Here is a 15,517-nt window from a genome sequence, read left to right as displayed (position 1 = left end):
AAACACTAAAGCTTTTTTTCAGTGTCTTCACCTTAAATTTATGTTTCTATTCCTTAGAACAGCTTTGGGAGAAATTATGTGAGCATATATAAGCTGCAGATGCTGGAAAAGAAAAGCTTAGGTGCTTTAGGTCATTGGTGCGAAGTGGACTTCTGGATCAGGAATTCAGGCTTCTGTCGCTTGTTTGCCTTTCTCCTATGGGGCACTTTGCATGTCAAATTCAAGATGAAGATTTGAAAAAATCCAAGGGGAAGTAAGCCTTACCTATTATAATAGCTGTTTTCATTGGGGGGGGGGGTGAGGTATTAAAATACTTATGCATTTTAATAAATCAAATGCTCTTTTTTTTCAGTAAGCAACTCATTACCTCTAGGCAAAAATAAAACTATGCTTAATAACTTGCCTCCAGGTCTTTTACCAAACTCAACACAATCAAACTCAAGGGAGGAAGTTTAAATGAAGAGGAATGTATATAAATACGTAGTGGCAAAAAATTACATGGTACTTAGTAATAATGCAATGTTTAGCATCCATGTTTTATATACAGTAGTTTTGATAAAATGCATTATTTTATTTTTGCACTATATTTACAATTCTTTATATAATCAGGAGATGAGCCATGACTGGTTCAAAGAAAAAAATTCTGATCGAAACAATAAAGCAACAGTGCCTTCTAATGTGCAAGCGTCAAGGGAATTCAACGTAAAATAATGGCTACTCTTCATGAAGTGTAATCCATTCACCAAATTATCTCCCTGATGCACCAGTTTGGTTCAGCATCATTGACCAATGTAAGCATGTTTAATCTGGGGCATCTTTACACTTTGCAATTTTGAGCAGTGGTGACTTATGGTTAGTCCTCACGAGGAGATTCGGGGAGATTTAGTCGCTTGGCGACTAATCGCCTCTTCTTCTGGGCGGCAATCTCCCCGAACTGCCTCCATGTGTCTTCCCATCCGCTATAATAAAGTCGCCTGCGCTAAAGCACACGCGGCGTTGTGTGACTTCGGAAAACTAAGCGCCGCGTGTGCTTTAGCGCAGGCGACCTTTCATTATAGCGGATGGGAAGACACGCGGAGGCAGTTTGGGGAGATTGCCGCCCAGAAGAGGCAATTAGTCGCCAAGCGACTAAATCTCCCCAAATCTCCTCGTGTGGACTAACCCTAAGAGTCAGAGGTTTCCTTTAAAAAAAAACAAAAAACATTCATGTTGTATCTTTACTTATACATTTCAATGCTTGACTAACTTTCCAAAAATGTATACAGTCGTGCTAGAACACAACCATTATGCTTGTGCTTTGTTAGGATCTATAATCGAAAACATAAAGGTAATGCACATGCACACTAATCATCAGGGCCTGAACTAGGGGTAGGCAGAAGAGACACCTGCCTAGGGCGCAAAGATGTGGGGGCGCTGGGAGCTACCTGTTCAAAAGTTTTCTGTACCCCTAGTCCTCGATCACTCTCCCCTACCTCCATCACTCCCCTTACACACGGGGGTGGAGTAGCCGACCAGGGGCCTAGGAAGCCCTGACGGCTTGGCCTGGCCCTGCTAATCATAGTCTATGGTGATTTTGGTAATAGCTTCCAAGTTTGACTTTTCACCTCCAACTCTACCATGAACCGAACTGAGATGTTTTTTTAGAGCGGATTTGTGTTTAAAATCCATATCACAGCAATTGCATTTATATGGGCGATCGCCACTATGGATGTTCATGTGATCTTGTAGAGTGCTCTTGGCAGTAAAAGTTTTTAAGCAAACAGAGCACTGAAAGGGCCTGATACCCATGTGGCCACGGATGTGCCGGTTTAGATTCTTTTTCTGAGTGAATGTTTTTCCGCACTGCAAACACAAAAACAGTTTATGCATCTTTAGATGCCGCATGTAGTTCTCCAAGTGTAAAAAACCCCGAGGGCACTTTGGGCACTGGTGCCGCCATGAGGGGACTCCTTCAGTTGCTGTTGGTAGGCAATGCGCCATCCCAGATCCTGCATACCCTCCTTCATGAAACGTTTGAACCTGATTTTCAGACAAATCGATCATGCGGTTTTCGACAGTTGAGTTGATAGAACAGTGCTGGGTTTCTGAGAAAAACATGTTAGATTTTGAAGAGGTGCAAGGTTGGGAGAACTGTGCAGTGTCTGGATTGTTAGCACTCTCAGGAAGAGAATCCACCCTGAAAATACAAATGTCATTATCCTTGTAGTCAATTTCCACAGAAGAGATGTCATTATTGTCGGAAACGGGGCTGTGTATTTTCCCCTGTTCATTATCTTCCTTCTTGACCTGGAAATCTAAGTTCAAGGGGCTGTCTTCAGACAGTTCAATAATCTCGCAATCTTTATCCAGGCTCTCTGCAGTCTCAATCTCAGCAGGGCAAGAAGGATCCTTGGATAAGGGCTGGGTTTCTGGCTCATTTTTTAAGTACTGAGATAGGGCATCTGTACATTTCTCAACTATGTGGACCATTTGTAAGTAGCTTGCTGCAGTCAAATATTTTAAAAGCTCTTTCTTTTTCACTTCCAAAACTCCAGTGTAGCACGACAGAAGTAACTTTTGCCCAACTTCAGCATTCTGCAATATAGTTATATGAACTTGCCTGGACTGATTCAGCAAAAACTGGTCCCTCAGGAACGTAGAACAAGCAGCAAAAACCACCTTATGTCCATGAAACTCTGCATCATTTATGTAAATGGAAACATCACAAAACAAGTTTTGCTCTCTCAAAATATTCATCTTGTGCAGGACACAGTCTCCTTGTTGCTCAAACCGAAAATGCAAGATGTCAGAATCAGACATGGTGATGGCTCTAAAAAAAACAGAATTGTTAGATCGTAAAGTGCTTAATCTCATTCTTTAGCTCATAATCGAGTTGTATACCCTTCCTCTCCTTTTAAACTTCCTCCCATGATTTCTGTCTGTCTTTAAATAATTTGGGAGCAGAGTTGGACTTGGGGGGCCTGGACCCACCGGGGCTGCCGTATCAGCCCCCCTACCCTCCCCACAGCCGCCCTCCTGAGCCACAAATCCCTCTATGCTCACCCAGAGGGTTGTGGTGGTCAGGAGCACAGGCAGTGTGTGGAGCGGGTCTGGGATGGCAGGGCGCACAAATGCTGGGGCCCACCGGGTTTTTTTCCAGGTGTTCTTCTGGCCTAGTCTGACCCTGTTTGGGAGTAAACCACCTTAATTCCAACCCCCCCCCGATTGTATTTTCTTGTGATTTCACCTTCATTTCTAATGCATTAACTGCTTCTCAAACAGCATAACTGTATTAATGCCTTGCCGTTTACATGAGATTCATTAAAGTGGATGTTCACCTTTAGTACAGTTTTTGAATACAGACATATTACCTCAATAAAGTCTTAGGTCTCTTTGTTCTGCCAGGCAAGGGACCTCTGACCTAGTCACAATCAGATCACAATATGCAAATAACTGGAGCATGCGCAGTAGTAATCAACAGCTTCACTTTCTCCACTCTGACATAGCCCGGGCCTTACACAGTCACACAGTGAGGGTGTCGATGATCATCTGGCTTGGGAAAACAGAAGAGATCTATGCAGCTCTACCTTTACAAGTACATATTTTGAAAACAAACTTTTTTTTCTTTTTCTTTTTTTAAATGAAACAAAATTGTAAATATTGTTTAAAGGAACAGTAACAACAAAATAATGAATAATGAAAATATAACGTACTGTTGCTCTGCACTGGTACAACTGATGTGTTTGCTTCAGAAACACTACTATAGTTAATATAGTAACTATGGGGCCAGCCATTCAATGGCTGCCCCATGGCTACACAGCAACTTATTTATATAAACTATAGTTGTGTTTCTGCAGCAAACACACCAGTTTTAACAGTGTAAAGGAAACAGTACATTATACAGTCATTCCTTTAAAAAAACTTTCATTTTGGGGTTACTGTTCCTTTAAATTGCCAAATCTATCTATATTCAAAAATGTAATAAAGGTGACCCTCCTCTTTAATCAACTACTACAGTCAGATTAGATTGCGCTCCACCACCACCCCATTAAAAGACCAGTAACATGACATTTTTTTTTTAAAAAAAAAATTTGTTTGTACTTAACGAAAAAAAAAAAACACCAAGACACATTTAACTTTAAATTCGCAAAGTCTTTATTAAGAAATAACTTAACGATTCTCCGATTGCGCTCCTCTTCAGAAACGGCAACAGGGCGATGATCCATCGTGCCACACTCGATTTCTCCTCCCTGGCTATCTCCTATAGAAGTAAAGGAATTTTGCCGGCACACAGGTTCAATCCAAGCAGGGACAAACCCTTACTAAATTTATTTTGCGAAGGTGCAACATTTCGGGATAAACCCCTTTGTCAAGCGAAACGTTGCACCTTCACAAAATAAATTTAGCAAGGGTTTGTCCCTGCTTGGATTGAACCTGTGTGCCGGTGAAATTCCTTTACTTACAACTTAGGGGGTTGCCGAGGCCTCCTTCACTGAGCACCAGGGATTCGTAACCCGGAGAGCCAAGGGTGTGCAAGTGTGGTGACTTTTCAGCTTTATCTCCTATAGAAGGCAGGGAGGAGAAATCGAGCGCCGCACGATGGATCGTTGCCCTGTCGCCGTTTCTGAAGAGGAGCACAAGCGGAGAATCTGTAAGTTATTTCTTAATAAAGAAATTTTTTAGGTTACTGGTCCTTTATGGATGTGACAAAGTGCCCAAAAATACCTTCTTTGCAGCGATTCCAACTTATGAGTGCATGCAGCACAGCTGTACTCAAAGTACTTAGCTTGGTTAAAAGGCATTTAAATAAACATAAATGCACCTGAATATAGCTAATGTATAATAATAATGTTTGCAAAAACACACACACATATATATATATATATATATATATATATATAATCTCTGCAACCCATGCATGTGCAGTTAATGTGGAAGATTGCTGAATCCACGATTTGACCTTATTTATTATTAAAAAAAACCTCTAATTGTATGATAAAAAAACCTTTAATAGTATGATTTTTCCCCCCAAATCACACAGTTTTGTTGGAGTTTTTTTTACCCGAATTGCTCTTTTTTTTCGGGCTTTTTCCCCGAAAAGGTCAGATTTTCAGGCTAATTCAGGTGCAGACCACAGGCACTTCAAAATAGGATAGGGACCTATCCCACTGATTTATACAGAACCTCGGCAGGTCTGAGATGGCGGATTCGTTTCTTTTTGCTGCACTGGACTTTAATAAATCGCGAAAAATTTGAGTTTTACCCCAAAAAAAGCCCTACCGGAGTTTAGTAAATAACCCCCTTAGGGTATGCATAGACTGGTGCCTGGCAAGTATATAGATGCAACCAGAACATCCCAGTGTGCAGGTCTTTTTGCTGCACTGGACTTTAATAAATCAAGAAAAATGTGAGTTTTGCACCAAAAAGCCCTACTGGAGTTTAGTAAATAACCCCCTTAGGGTATGCATAGACTGGTGCCTGTCAAGTATATAGATGCAACAAGAACATCCCAGTGTGCAGGCAGATATTCACATACCTTCTCCTAAAATGACCCGGATATCTGTGCACTCACAAATTGCTGAAACTCCCACATCACGGTCACTGGCATTCTATGTCCCATAATCCTCTCTCAAGTGCCAAGGCACAGTTTAAAAACCACCAAAGGCTCCTGAGAAGAGGCAAAAAAACATGACCAATACGGTCACGGCCTCCCACCTCCCAGTTACAGGCCATCCACAGATAGAATGGAGTAGATTTTAGAAGATTGTGACGTCACGGCCACATGACCAAAATATGGGCGGGAGAACATGAGTTTGCATAGGGAAATCTGGGTCTGGTGGCTTTTTAGGATTACGGTGTCCATTTTAGGACATCTATGCACAAAATCTAGTGTGCGCTGCGCTCTCGTTTTTCTGAATTGCTAAGAAATCCTTATCACACCTTCCTCACTGCTGCTTACAGTTCTGGGATCTCCTCTACTGTGTGCCGACAGGTTCCAGCTTCCCCATTCATCCTCCTCCCATCTAAGACACGATCTCCTCTTACTTTTTCCTGACAGGTCCTAGCTTCCCCCGTTCATCCTCCTCCCTGCAATGACACCCCTGGCCCCACCTTCAAGTGATGTCATGCCTCAGCCTTTCTCCATCATTGTTATGGGCTGCACTGAAAGAATTAGTGCTCCTCCATCTGCTCTGCTCTCTCATTCCATAGACCAAAACCTTGTCACCTCATCTTTTCAAACATATACTCTTCTTTATCATTTCCTCTTTATTCTCTATCTGCATTCTACCGTATGCATCTATAACCTTAGTCATGCTACATATGATATATACTTGAGCAGCCCTGCAATTTCAACCACAGTCAAGCCACAAATGTAGTCATTTTACACAGTCTTTTTATGGTCCCACCAATTTATAATGCATAATGCATTTCCCAGATTTTTTTCTGGTCCCATGAAAAACGTAAAATCATAAAATCCCCCATCCAAGTACCCCCAACTTGTAAGGTTGCCACCTGGCCGGTATCTTATCGGCTTGACCGGTAAAAATTATGGTTGATCCCAATGTTATTAATAGGGGGGAAAAAAGATAAATATATAGGAAGGCCGGTATTTTTTTTCCAGAAAAAGTGGCAACCCTACATACTTGAAATAAGGTTCTTAGTGGGGTCCCTGTACTGGATTACTTCAGCGCACTGCCCAGTTTTTAAATGCAATGGTGCTTCTTTCCTCTAAGACTTCACCGCAAGTCTTCAGTATAAACGTAACTAGTAGAATGAGGAGAGCAATCCAAGGCAGAATATCTGCAACAATGTAATTTATTAGCAGCTACAAAACACTGCATGAGGCCCGAAACATGTAGTGTTTTGTAGCTGCTAATAAATTACATTGTTGCAGATATTCTGCCTTGGATTGCATTCCTCATTCTCTGTATTGAGTCCACTTTTATTTAACTTCTTCATTAATGACTTAGGGGAGGGTATTGTAAATCTTGTATCGGTGTTTGCAATTAATTCCATTCAGGATGCAGCATCCTTGCAGCAGGATCTTGACAATCTAGGCTGCTATGTGGCAGATATCGACAAATGTAAAGTCAAGGCAAAAAAACCCATTTGAAGCCTCCAATTTGCCTCAGAGGGGGACAAAATTCCTTCCTGACTCCAAGATGGCAATCGGATAAGTCCCAGGATCAACTTGTACTATGAGCTATCTTACATAACCCTGTATTCCCTTACTTGCTAAAAAGCCATGGGCATGAAGTATTGGCCAGAATCCTACTGAAAAAGGCCGAATCCCGAACCGAATCCTGGATTCTGTGCATCCGAAAAAAACCCTTCTGTATATTTCGGCAGAACCTCCTTTCTTCTAATCGGAATGGGTGCCGATGTGTCTGTTGAAAGTACCTACTGGTAAATAAAGCATTAGAGAGATTACTATATGACCCCCTTATATATTTATAGTTATCATATCACCCACTTCTCCAGTGTGAAAAAAACCAACTTGGCCAGTCTTTCCTCATAACAGAGATTTTCCATACCTTTTACCACTGCAATATTTTTAAATGTGTACAACACCATATTTATTTTTTTCTGCTACTGGTCCTTTAAGTGTCTATATGCGGTGACAAATTAACATTGTGACAATTCGCCCCATGGCAGTAACTGATACAGGTTCCAGCAGGTATTGATCTAATTTCGTCTGGAAATCTGTTGGACTAACTGAGATGCAAATAATTACTTTCCTGGCATAAAACAAAGATGAAGTATTAATCACTACAATATTATGGTAGTAAAGCAGACTATTGTAGTATTTTACAGAACAACCTTTCAGCAGAGATGGTAGCATTTCACTGATATGCCAGCAAGCGTCTCCGTGAATGCCAGCCTTTAACCGAGTCTAGATCTGCATAAGGAACAAGCAATATATGGCATTATAGCTGCTGTAGAACACATCTCCCAGCATTGCATTCACTGCACAATTTCCTCCCAACAACCATGATCAGGTCACCCTGTTTGCTTCACAGCACAACACTAAACTCCTCCCCTCCCTGATTTGCAACAGGCACTTTAAAGGAACAGTAACACCAAAAACTGAAAGTGTTTTAAAGTAATGAAAATATCATGTAGTGTTGTCCTGCACTGGTAAAACTGATGTGTTTGCTTCAGAAACACTACTATAGTTCATATAAACAAGCAGCTGAGTAGCAATGGCGGAAATTGAAAAAAAGCTATATGGCACAGGATAAATAATGGATAACAGATAACATTATGTTCTACAGAGCTTATCTGCCCCCATGGCTACACAGCAGCTTATTTATATAAACAATAGTAGTGTTTCTGAAGCAAACACAGCAGTTTTACTAGTGCAGTGCAACACTGCATTATATTTTTATTACTTTAAAGGAATTGTTCAGTAAAAATAAAAACTGGGTAAATAGATAGCCTGTGCAAAATAAAAAAATGTTTATAATATAGTTAGTTAGGCACAAATGTAATGTATAAAGGCTGGAGTGATTTGATATATAACATGTCAGTCTGAACACTACTTCCTGCTTTTCAGCTCTCTTGATTTACACTGACTGGTTACCCTGGCTACCAGGCAGTAACCAATCATCGACTATTAGAAACATTTTTTATTTTGCACAGCCTATCTATTTACACAGTTTTTATTTTCACTCTGAACTGTTCCTTTAAAACAAATACATTTTTGATGTTACTGGACCTTTAACTTAGGAAGTCACATGCTACTGTGACATGAGACGGTCCCTGCCAGGATAGCGCATACATGTTCCTTTAAATGACATCACTCCTTCCCGCCCACATATTGGTCACATGGCTGTGACATCACGACCTGCTGAAAGCTGCTCCATTCTAGACGTTCATGGCCTGCATCTGTGAGGTGAGAGACCAGGGGCAGATGTCGGGTGGAAGCTGTGGATACCGTGTGTAATGGCAGTGGCAGTGTATGTTTTGTCTTTTATCTAGTGCTTCCGGTGTTCCAAAGTAGATTTAACCCTCCCGGCTAGGTGGGAACCCTATCTGCGCTTGGGAGACAGAGAAATACGTGCTTCTGTCTGTATGGAAATGTTTAGGGGTTTCGGGTGTGAGCGTGAGTGAGCATTATGTGCACGGGTATTAGTGGCATGCTAAAGTTAGTGCCATGTTTCTGTGCATATAGGTTGTGTAACAATTGTGCCCGGGATCAGTCTATGCTAGGAAGTGTCTCAAATGTACCTTGCGTTGTGGGAGACATATCTTTATGGACAAGCCTGACTCTGACTTCCGCTTCCTTATGGCATCTCATTAACAGTCAGTTTTTTGTTTGGATTGCCTCTTGTGGTTTGTGTATAGGCATTCCTGTCAGTGACTTGTGTTTACTTGCCTATCTCAGCTACATGTGGAAGTGCCGCTTCGTTGTGTGGGTTGTCTGCTCCTGCTCTGTGTCACAGTTGTCTAGTTCTTCATACCTAAATGTGTGTATCCCTATCCCTGTATCTCCCATAGGATATCTCTAGTCTATCACACCTACATGTGTGTATCCCCATCCCTGTATCTGCCATAGGATATCTCTAGTCTTTCACACCTAAATGTGTGTTTTCGTGATAGCGATCTTTCCGTAATTTGGATCTGCATACCTTATGTCTACTAGAAAATCATGTAAATGTTAAATAAACGCAATAGGCTGGTTTTACTTCCAATAAGGATTAGTTATATCTTAGTTGGGGTCAAGTACAAGGTACTGTTTTACTATTACAGAGAAAAAGGAAATCATTTTATAAAATTTGGATTATATGGATAAAATTGAGTCTATAGGAGATGGCCTTTCCATAATTCAGAGCTTTCTGGACAATGGGGTTCTGGATAACGAATCCCATACCTGTATACTGATAAAGGAGGTAAATGAAGCACTGCTCAGTAGAATTTAAAATGTACACTTATTTAGTTTCACAGCTCAAGTTTTCCCATACTTATTCTTAGAACCAATAAAACTTTCCCAGGGTACTCTGCCTCACAACACCATATTTTTCCTCTATATTAGGCTTTGCATTCACTTGTGTATGTCCGGGCCTGCACTAAGTAGTGCTTGAAATTGTGCCCCCTCAGCAAAATAAAGTTTACAACATGTTCTTCAAATTCCTACCTTCCTTTTCATACGTTGACCTCTAAAGTCATTGACGCTGATGGGCATAGAACAAGTTACCACCTTAGCTGAAGGATGGGCAGGAATATATACTCTTAATATGCATATATCTCTTAATATTGTTTGTGTGTGTATATCTATCTATCTATCTATCTATCTATCTATCTATCTAAATAAACAGAAAGAGTCCACACTCATAGGTCTTGTGAAGAATATATATATATATATATATATATATATATATATATATATATATATATATATATATATAAAATGTGTGTGTTGCAGATTATTTAAATCCTAGGTGTGCTGTCCATGGTCATATATATATATATATATATATATATATATATATATATATATATATATATATATATATAATTTATCTTTTTTTTACTTTTATTTGAATTTTCCGTTTATCATATTGTTGTCATGTCAAAAATGATTTCCTTTTTCTCTGTAATAATAAAACACTTCCTTGTACTTGTTCCCAACTAAGATATAATTAATCCTTACTGGAATTAAAACCGGCCTATTGGGTTTATTTAATGTTTACATGATTTTCCAGTATACTTAAGGTATGAAGATCCAAATTACAGAAAGAAACGTTATCCGAAAAGCCCCAGGTCCCAAGCATTCTGGTCCCATACCTGTACTATGACATAGTAGTACTCGTGAATAATAGGTTGCTGCCCAATGCTGTCAGTGAACCTCAGCATATAGGCTCTAAAAACAATAACAAAACTACAGTTCTGTTTCTTTATACATTTATGGGAACTGTTTTCCTGAATGCCCGGGACCTGGGTTTTTCCAGTTAACTGATCTTTCCCAATAGGCTGGTTTTGCTTCCAATAAACATTTGGATCAAGTACAAAGTGTTGTTTTATTATTACAGAGATAAGGAAATAATGTTGAAACATTTGGGTAATTTGAATAAATGGAGTCTATGGGAGGCAGTCTTTCCGTAATTTGCAACTCTTTGATCCTATACCTGTATTTAAAAGCAGCCTTTTTCCTATACGTTTGCATTTCATCTTTTTTCTTATATGTCAAGGAATAAAAAAAAATATTGGTGGGATTTATTGGTCCTTGAAATTATTTAGCTTGACTCAAAGACGCACAATTATTTTCAACATTCAATATTCTGAACTAAAGTGTAGTTTGAAAGACATTTGGGGGCCTTAATGCTGTAAGAGTTCAAAGACGTTTTTCATTGGATATAATGGAAATAATGGTTAAAACTATTATTTAGCCTTGAGTAAAACTGTGAAACCTAAAATATACATTAGTAAATATCAGGGGGGGAAAAAGCGTGATTTGCCCTTTAGTATGCCCTCTGAGGAGTATCACCTCAATAACTTGTCTGAATTTTTGAGCAAGAAGACGGAAATTAACTGGTGTGCCTTTGGCCTTATAGATCATGTGGTGTTTATTTTGCTTTGCATAATTGTTGTCCTGAGGAAAAGATGTGCCTGATGCAACTGCAACTATTGCATTTGCTTGGTACTTTGACCCAAATATACACAGCTGTGAAGAAATTCTTTACTGTTGGGATGTCTGCATTTCTTTTATGTCTTCACAATATTCTTTAGGTACAAAATGAACTGCGACTATTGATGAAGGCCATTGTGGAAATCTTGGAGCAACTGCCACCATTGGAGGTGGCGGCAGTGGTAGCCCCAGGTTTCCTGTGCATCAAGTCGACCAAATAGTACAAAATGTGTAACTATACAGATTGAGGCCCATTTATCAGAGGTCAAATTTTGAATCCATGTGAGTTTTTTTTTTTTTTGTAACTCTAATAAATTTAATTAGATTGGGAGAGTATTTAAGAAATAAAAATCGAATAAGTAAAACTCAAACTAATATTTAACTCAAATAGAATTCGACTAAAGTCGACTTGAGTGTTTTCTCCGGAAAAAACTCGAATGTCAGGTAGGCTTATAAGATCTTCAAATTGGTCAATTGACCTCTCCCAGTTTATTCCCAGGGTATAGGTTTGGTAAATCTTGAAATTCTAATTATAGTTCAAATCGAGTTTGGATAATTCACAATTCGAATTTGAGAGTTTTGACCAAAAAAAATTTCCAATTCAGCCCCTTACTGTATATACTAAGACAAAGTGTATGTAGCTCTTGACTCATGACTTATTGCTGTTCCTTTATACTTTGTCTGGGATTCTTCTTTTTTGTAGGTGGGGTATCACTGTATATGGCAACTGCATGCAGCATTAGAGCCCTAGGACATTTATGTCTGGGCTCTTTTTAGTATTGCTCAGACATTGTTATGGCAGCTTTCTCTCTTATCTTCTTGTTTAAGGGTCATACACCTTTTGCAGTCTCCATAAAATGTTTATTTCTGATCAGGGTGTGTGTTTTCAAAAATGTCTGTAGATGTCTAGCTTTTTAATTGTTTTTATACTCGCCTTAATTTGTAGCATTTTTGTTTTGGATTTTTTTGTGTGTATTGACTGGAGTGTGCATAACTTAATTTCCAGGACTTTTGTGATGTTGCGGGTCTTTTGTGATACAGGTATGGGACCTGTTATCCAGAATGCTCGGGACTTGGGGTTTTCTGGATAATTAGCTGTAATTTGGATCTCCATGTAAAATCATGTAAACATTAAATAAAGTCTAATTTTCAATGAATGATCTTTGCTGGAGAAAGGATCCATTATACAGTCATGTCTGTTCATGAATTGGCACCACTGTATCCACCAACAAACAAAAGCAAGAGAGGTACAGGTATAGGATCCGTTATCCGGATACCCGTTATCCAGAAAGTTCTGAATTACAGAAAGGTCATCTCCCATACACTCCATTTTATCCAAATAATTCAAATGTTTAAAAATGATTTCCTTTTTCTCTGTAATAATTAAACAGTAACTTGTACTTGATCCTCATCTAGTAGACTTAAGGCATGAAGATCCAAATTACAGAAAGATCTGTTATCTGGAAAACCTCAGGGCCTGAGAATTCTGAATAGCAAGTCCCCTACCTGCACTTTAACCTAGAAACATGTACAATATGCTATTTTATCACTTATTATTGTACAGGTATGGGACCTGTTATCTAGAATGCTCGGAACCTGGGGTTTTCCGGATAAGGAATCTTTTGGTAATTTGGATCTCTATACCTTAAGTCTGTTAAAAAATTATGTAAACATTAAATAACTACAATAGGCTGATTTTGCTTCCAATAAGGATTAATTACATCTTAGTTTGGATCAAGTACAAGGTACTGTTTTATTTATACACAGAAATAAGAAATAAATTTTAAACATTTGGATTATTTGACTATAATGGAGTCTTTGGGAGATAGCCTTTCCGTAATTCAGAACTTTCTGGATAACGGATTCCATACCTGTTTAACAAAATATGCAGCTTATCCTTACTAAACAAGATATAAGTTGATTAGTGCTATTTACCGTATATACTCGAGTATAAGCCAACCCGAGTATAAGCCGAGGTACCTAATTTTACCTACGAAAACTGGGAAAACTTATTGACTCTAGTATAAGCCTAGACACAACTACAGCCCTGTCTCCCAGCAGCGCACATTCTGCCAAAGCGACCCCCCCAGTGATCAACCGGACTTCTTTGCAAAGTTGATGGTGACAGAGAATTGCCAAACGGATTACTGTGTGCATTGTCCCACTGTCCCACTACCATGTGCAGAGGGTGCTGTGTGATATTGCCATCACTGTTAATTCTTCATATAACCAACAGAGGGCACTGTGTGATATTGCAGTCACTGTTATTCTTTCATATAACCAACAGAGGGCGCACTGTTATTCTTTCATATAACCAACCGAGGGCACTGTGTGATATTGCAGTCACTGTTAATCTTTCATATAACCAACAGAGGGTGCACTGTTATTCTTTCATATAACCAACAGAGGGCGCTGTGTGATATTGCGGTCTCTCCCCAAGCGAACTGTTGGTATAGGAATGATTTAAAGTGACTGCAATCTCAGCTACTGCCCGCTGACCCAAGTATAAGCCGAGGTAGACTTTTTCAGCACATTTTGGATGCTTAAAAACTCGGCTTATACTTGAGTATATATGGTAGGTTGTACTTGCCAAATTGTATGGCTTACAATTAGGGTTGTCGCTTAACAAATATTTTTTTCTTGTGAGGCATGCAACGTTTTTGTTCTTGTTTATGCCATTTGTTTTGACTTGTTTTCTTTGGACCTCTTTCCAAATTGCTGTCCAAAACTTTTTAGCTTTTCTTTCTCTTCCCGCTATAATGTTGACTGCCTTTGGACTTGGGGTATGCTAATTTTTTTAATTAAAAAACAAAGCAAAACACTGCAACAGAGCTTCTGACAACATCAAGCAAATTTCTCATTAAACAGCTATTTCTTTCATTTATTCTAGAAGTTTTAAAATCACACTGTTGCCTTGTTGGTAGCAGTAATCCATGCTGCACCACCACATACGGTACCGGTATGGGATCCGTTATCTCAAAACCCGCTATCCAGAATGCTCTGAATTACGAAAGGCCATCTCCCATAGGGGCAGATTTACTAAAGGGCAAAGTGGCTAACGCTAGCGGCGTTTCGCCAGAAATCACATCCGCAGGGACATCGCCAGTTCACTTACAAGCGCAGATGACAATTCGCTAGTGAAAGAGACCGTCGCTAGCGTTAGTTCGCATTGTATCACCAGGTGACTTTTCGCTCAGGTGAATGGTCATTGCTCCACAAATTCACTTAAGTGCAGATTTTACTGAACGTTACCTTTTTCGCCCAGAGTTGACTTCGCCACCTCAGACCAGGTAAACTGCTAAAATGAAGCTACATCTTCCTCAATCTTATGTCACTTACATCATATTCTGTCTGGCGAAAATGCATTAAAGTTAAAAAAAAAAGATGACATTTGCCTGCAAAAGTCCTAAGTTTAAACTTTTTTTGGGTTAATGTTTTTCCCCCAACATTTGAGGGCCATGGAACATTCATTTTACAGTGGGCTGGGCTCATGTTTAGGGCATTATATGATCTCTTTTGTCTTTATAAGGCTCCTTGGACATTTGCACCAACATCTCTAATAAAGATGTCCATAGAACTTTAATGTACCCGCCCTATTCAAATTTACCTAAGCGTAAGATCACTAGTGATTTTCACTAGCCATAAATAAACATTTGAATTATTTGGATAAAATGGAGTGTGTATGGGAGACGATCTTTCTCTAATTCAGAACTTTCTGGATAACGTGTTTCCGGATAACAGATCCTATACCTGTACCGCTCTTGCTTTTGTTTATTGGTGGATACAGTGGTGCCAATTCATGAACAGATATGACTGTATAATGGATCCAATCTCCAGCAAAGATCATCCGTTGAAAATAAAAGGCTTCTGTGGAGATCTTTACTGTCCTTTCCTTTACTGTCATGTGTT

The 15,517-nt window shown here is 39.4% G+C and overlaps 2 protein-coding genes across 10 annotated transcripts in view; one reads left to right on the top strand and one right to left on the bottom strand.

Moving 5' to 3' along the window:
- Positions 1-1,206: 1,206 nt before the first annotated feature.
- On the bottom strand, positions 1,207-6,076 carry zbtb6.S (zinc finger and BTB domain containing 6 S homeolog). Of its 8 annotated transcripts, none has more exons than XM_018232873.2 (3): positions 5,939-6,076; positions 3,351-3,528; positions 1,207-2,809 (listed from the first exon to the last, which is right to left on the bottom strand). In XM_018232873.2, the coding sequence occupies exon 3, from the start codon at positions 2,797-2,799 to the stop codon at positions 1,552-1,554; it is 1,248 nt and encodes a 415-aa protein (XP_018088362.1). In that variant the 5' UTR covers positions 2,800-2,809; positions 3,351-3,528; positions 5,939-6,076; the 3' UTR covers positions 1,207-1,551. The 8 variants fall into 8 exon arrangements, with proteins under 8 accessions (XP_018088362.1, XP_018088363.1, XP_018088364.1 ...); XM_018232874.2 differs by having other exon boundaries at positions 3,351-3,532; positions 5,939-6,060; XM_018232875.2 differs by having other exon boundaries at positions 5,920-6,040.
- A 2,681-nt stretch (positions 6,077-8,757) lies between these two features.
- rabgap1.S (RAB GTPase activating protein 1 S homeolog) overlaps positions 8,758-15,517 on the top strand; it is a 124,189-nt gene continuing 117,429 nt past the window's right edge. The window contains exon 1 of one of the 2 annotated variants that reach the window (XM_018232866.2): positions 8,758-8,875. The gene's annotated coding sequence lies outside the window, so the exon portion shown is untranslated. Of the gene's footprint in view, positions 8,940-15,517 lie in introns of both variants that reach the window. The other variant, XM_018232867.2, reaches the window with a different exon arrangement.

Source organism: Xenopus laevis, chromosome 8S, assembly GCF_017654675.1.
Source record: "Xenopus laevis strain J_2021 chromosome 8S, Xenopus_laevis_v10.1, whole genome shotgun sequence".
Classification (NCBI taxonomy): Eukaryota; Metazoa; Chordata; class Amphibia; order Anura; family Pipidae; genus Xenopus; species Xenopus laevis.
This window is presented reverse-complemented; position numbering and strand designations above follow the sequence as displayed.

What these genes read in the sequence shown, in the direction of transcription:
- zbtb6.S (XM_018232870.2), bottom strand. Translation starts at nt 5,991, where the DNA reads ATGAATGGGGAAGCTGGAACCTGTCGGCACACAGTAGAGGAGATCCCA. An exon ending in GTAGAGGAGATCCCAGAACT is followed by an intron (nt 2,810 to 5,938) that starts GTAAGCAGCAGT and finishes TGTTTTTTTTAG; the next exon opens with AGCCATCACCATGTCTGATT.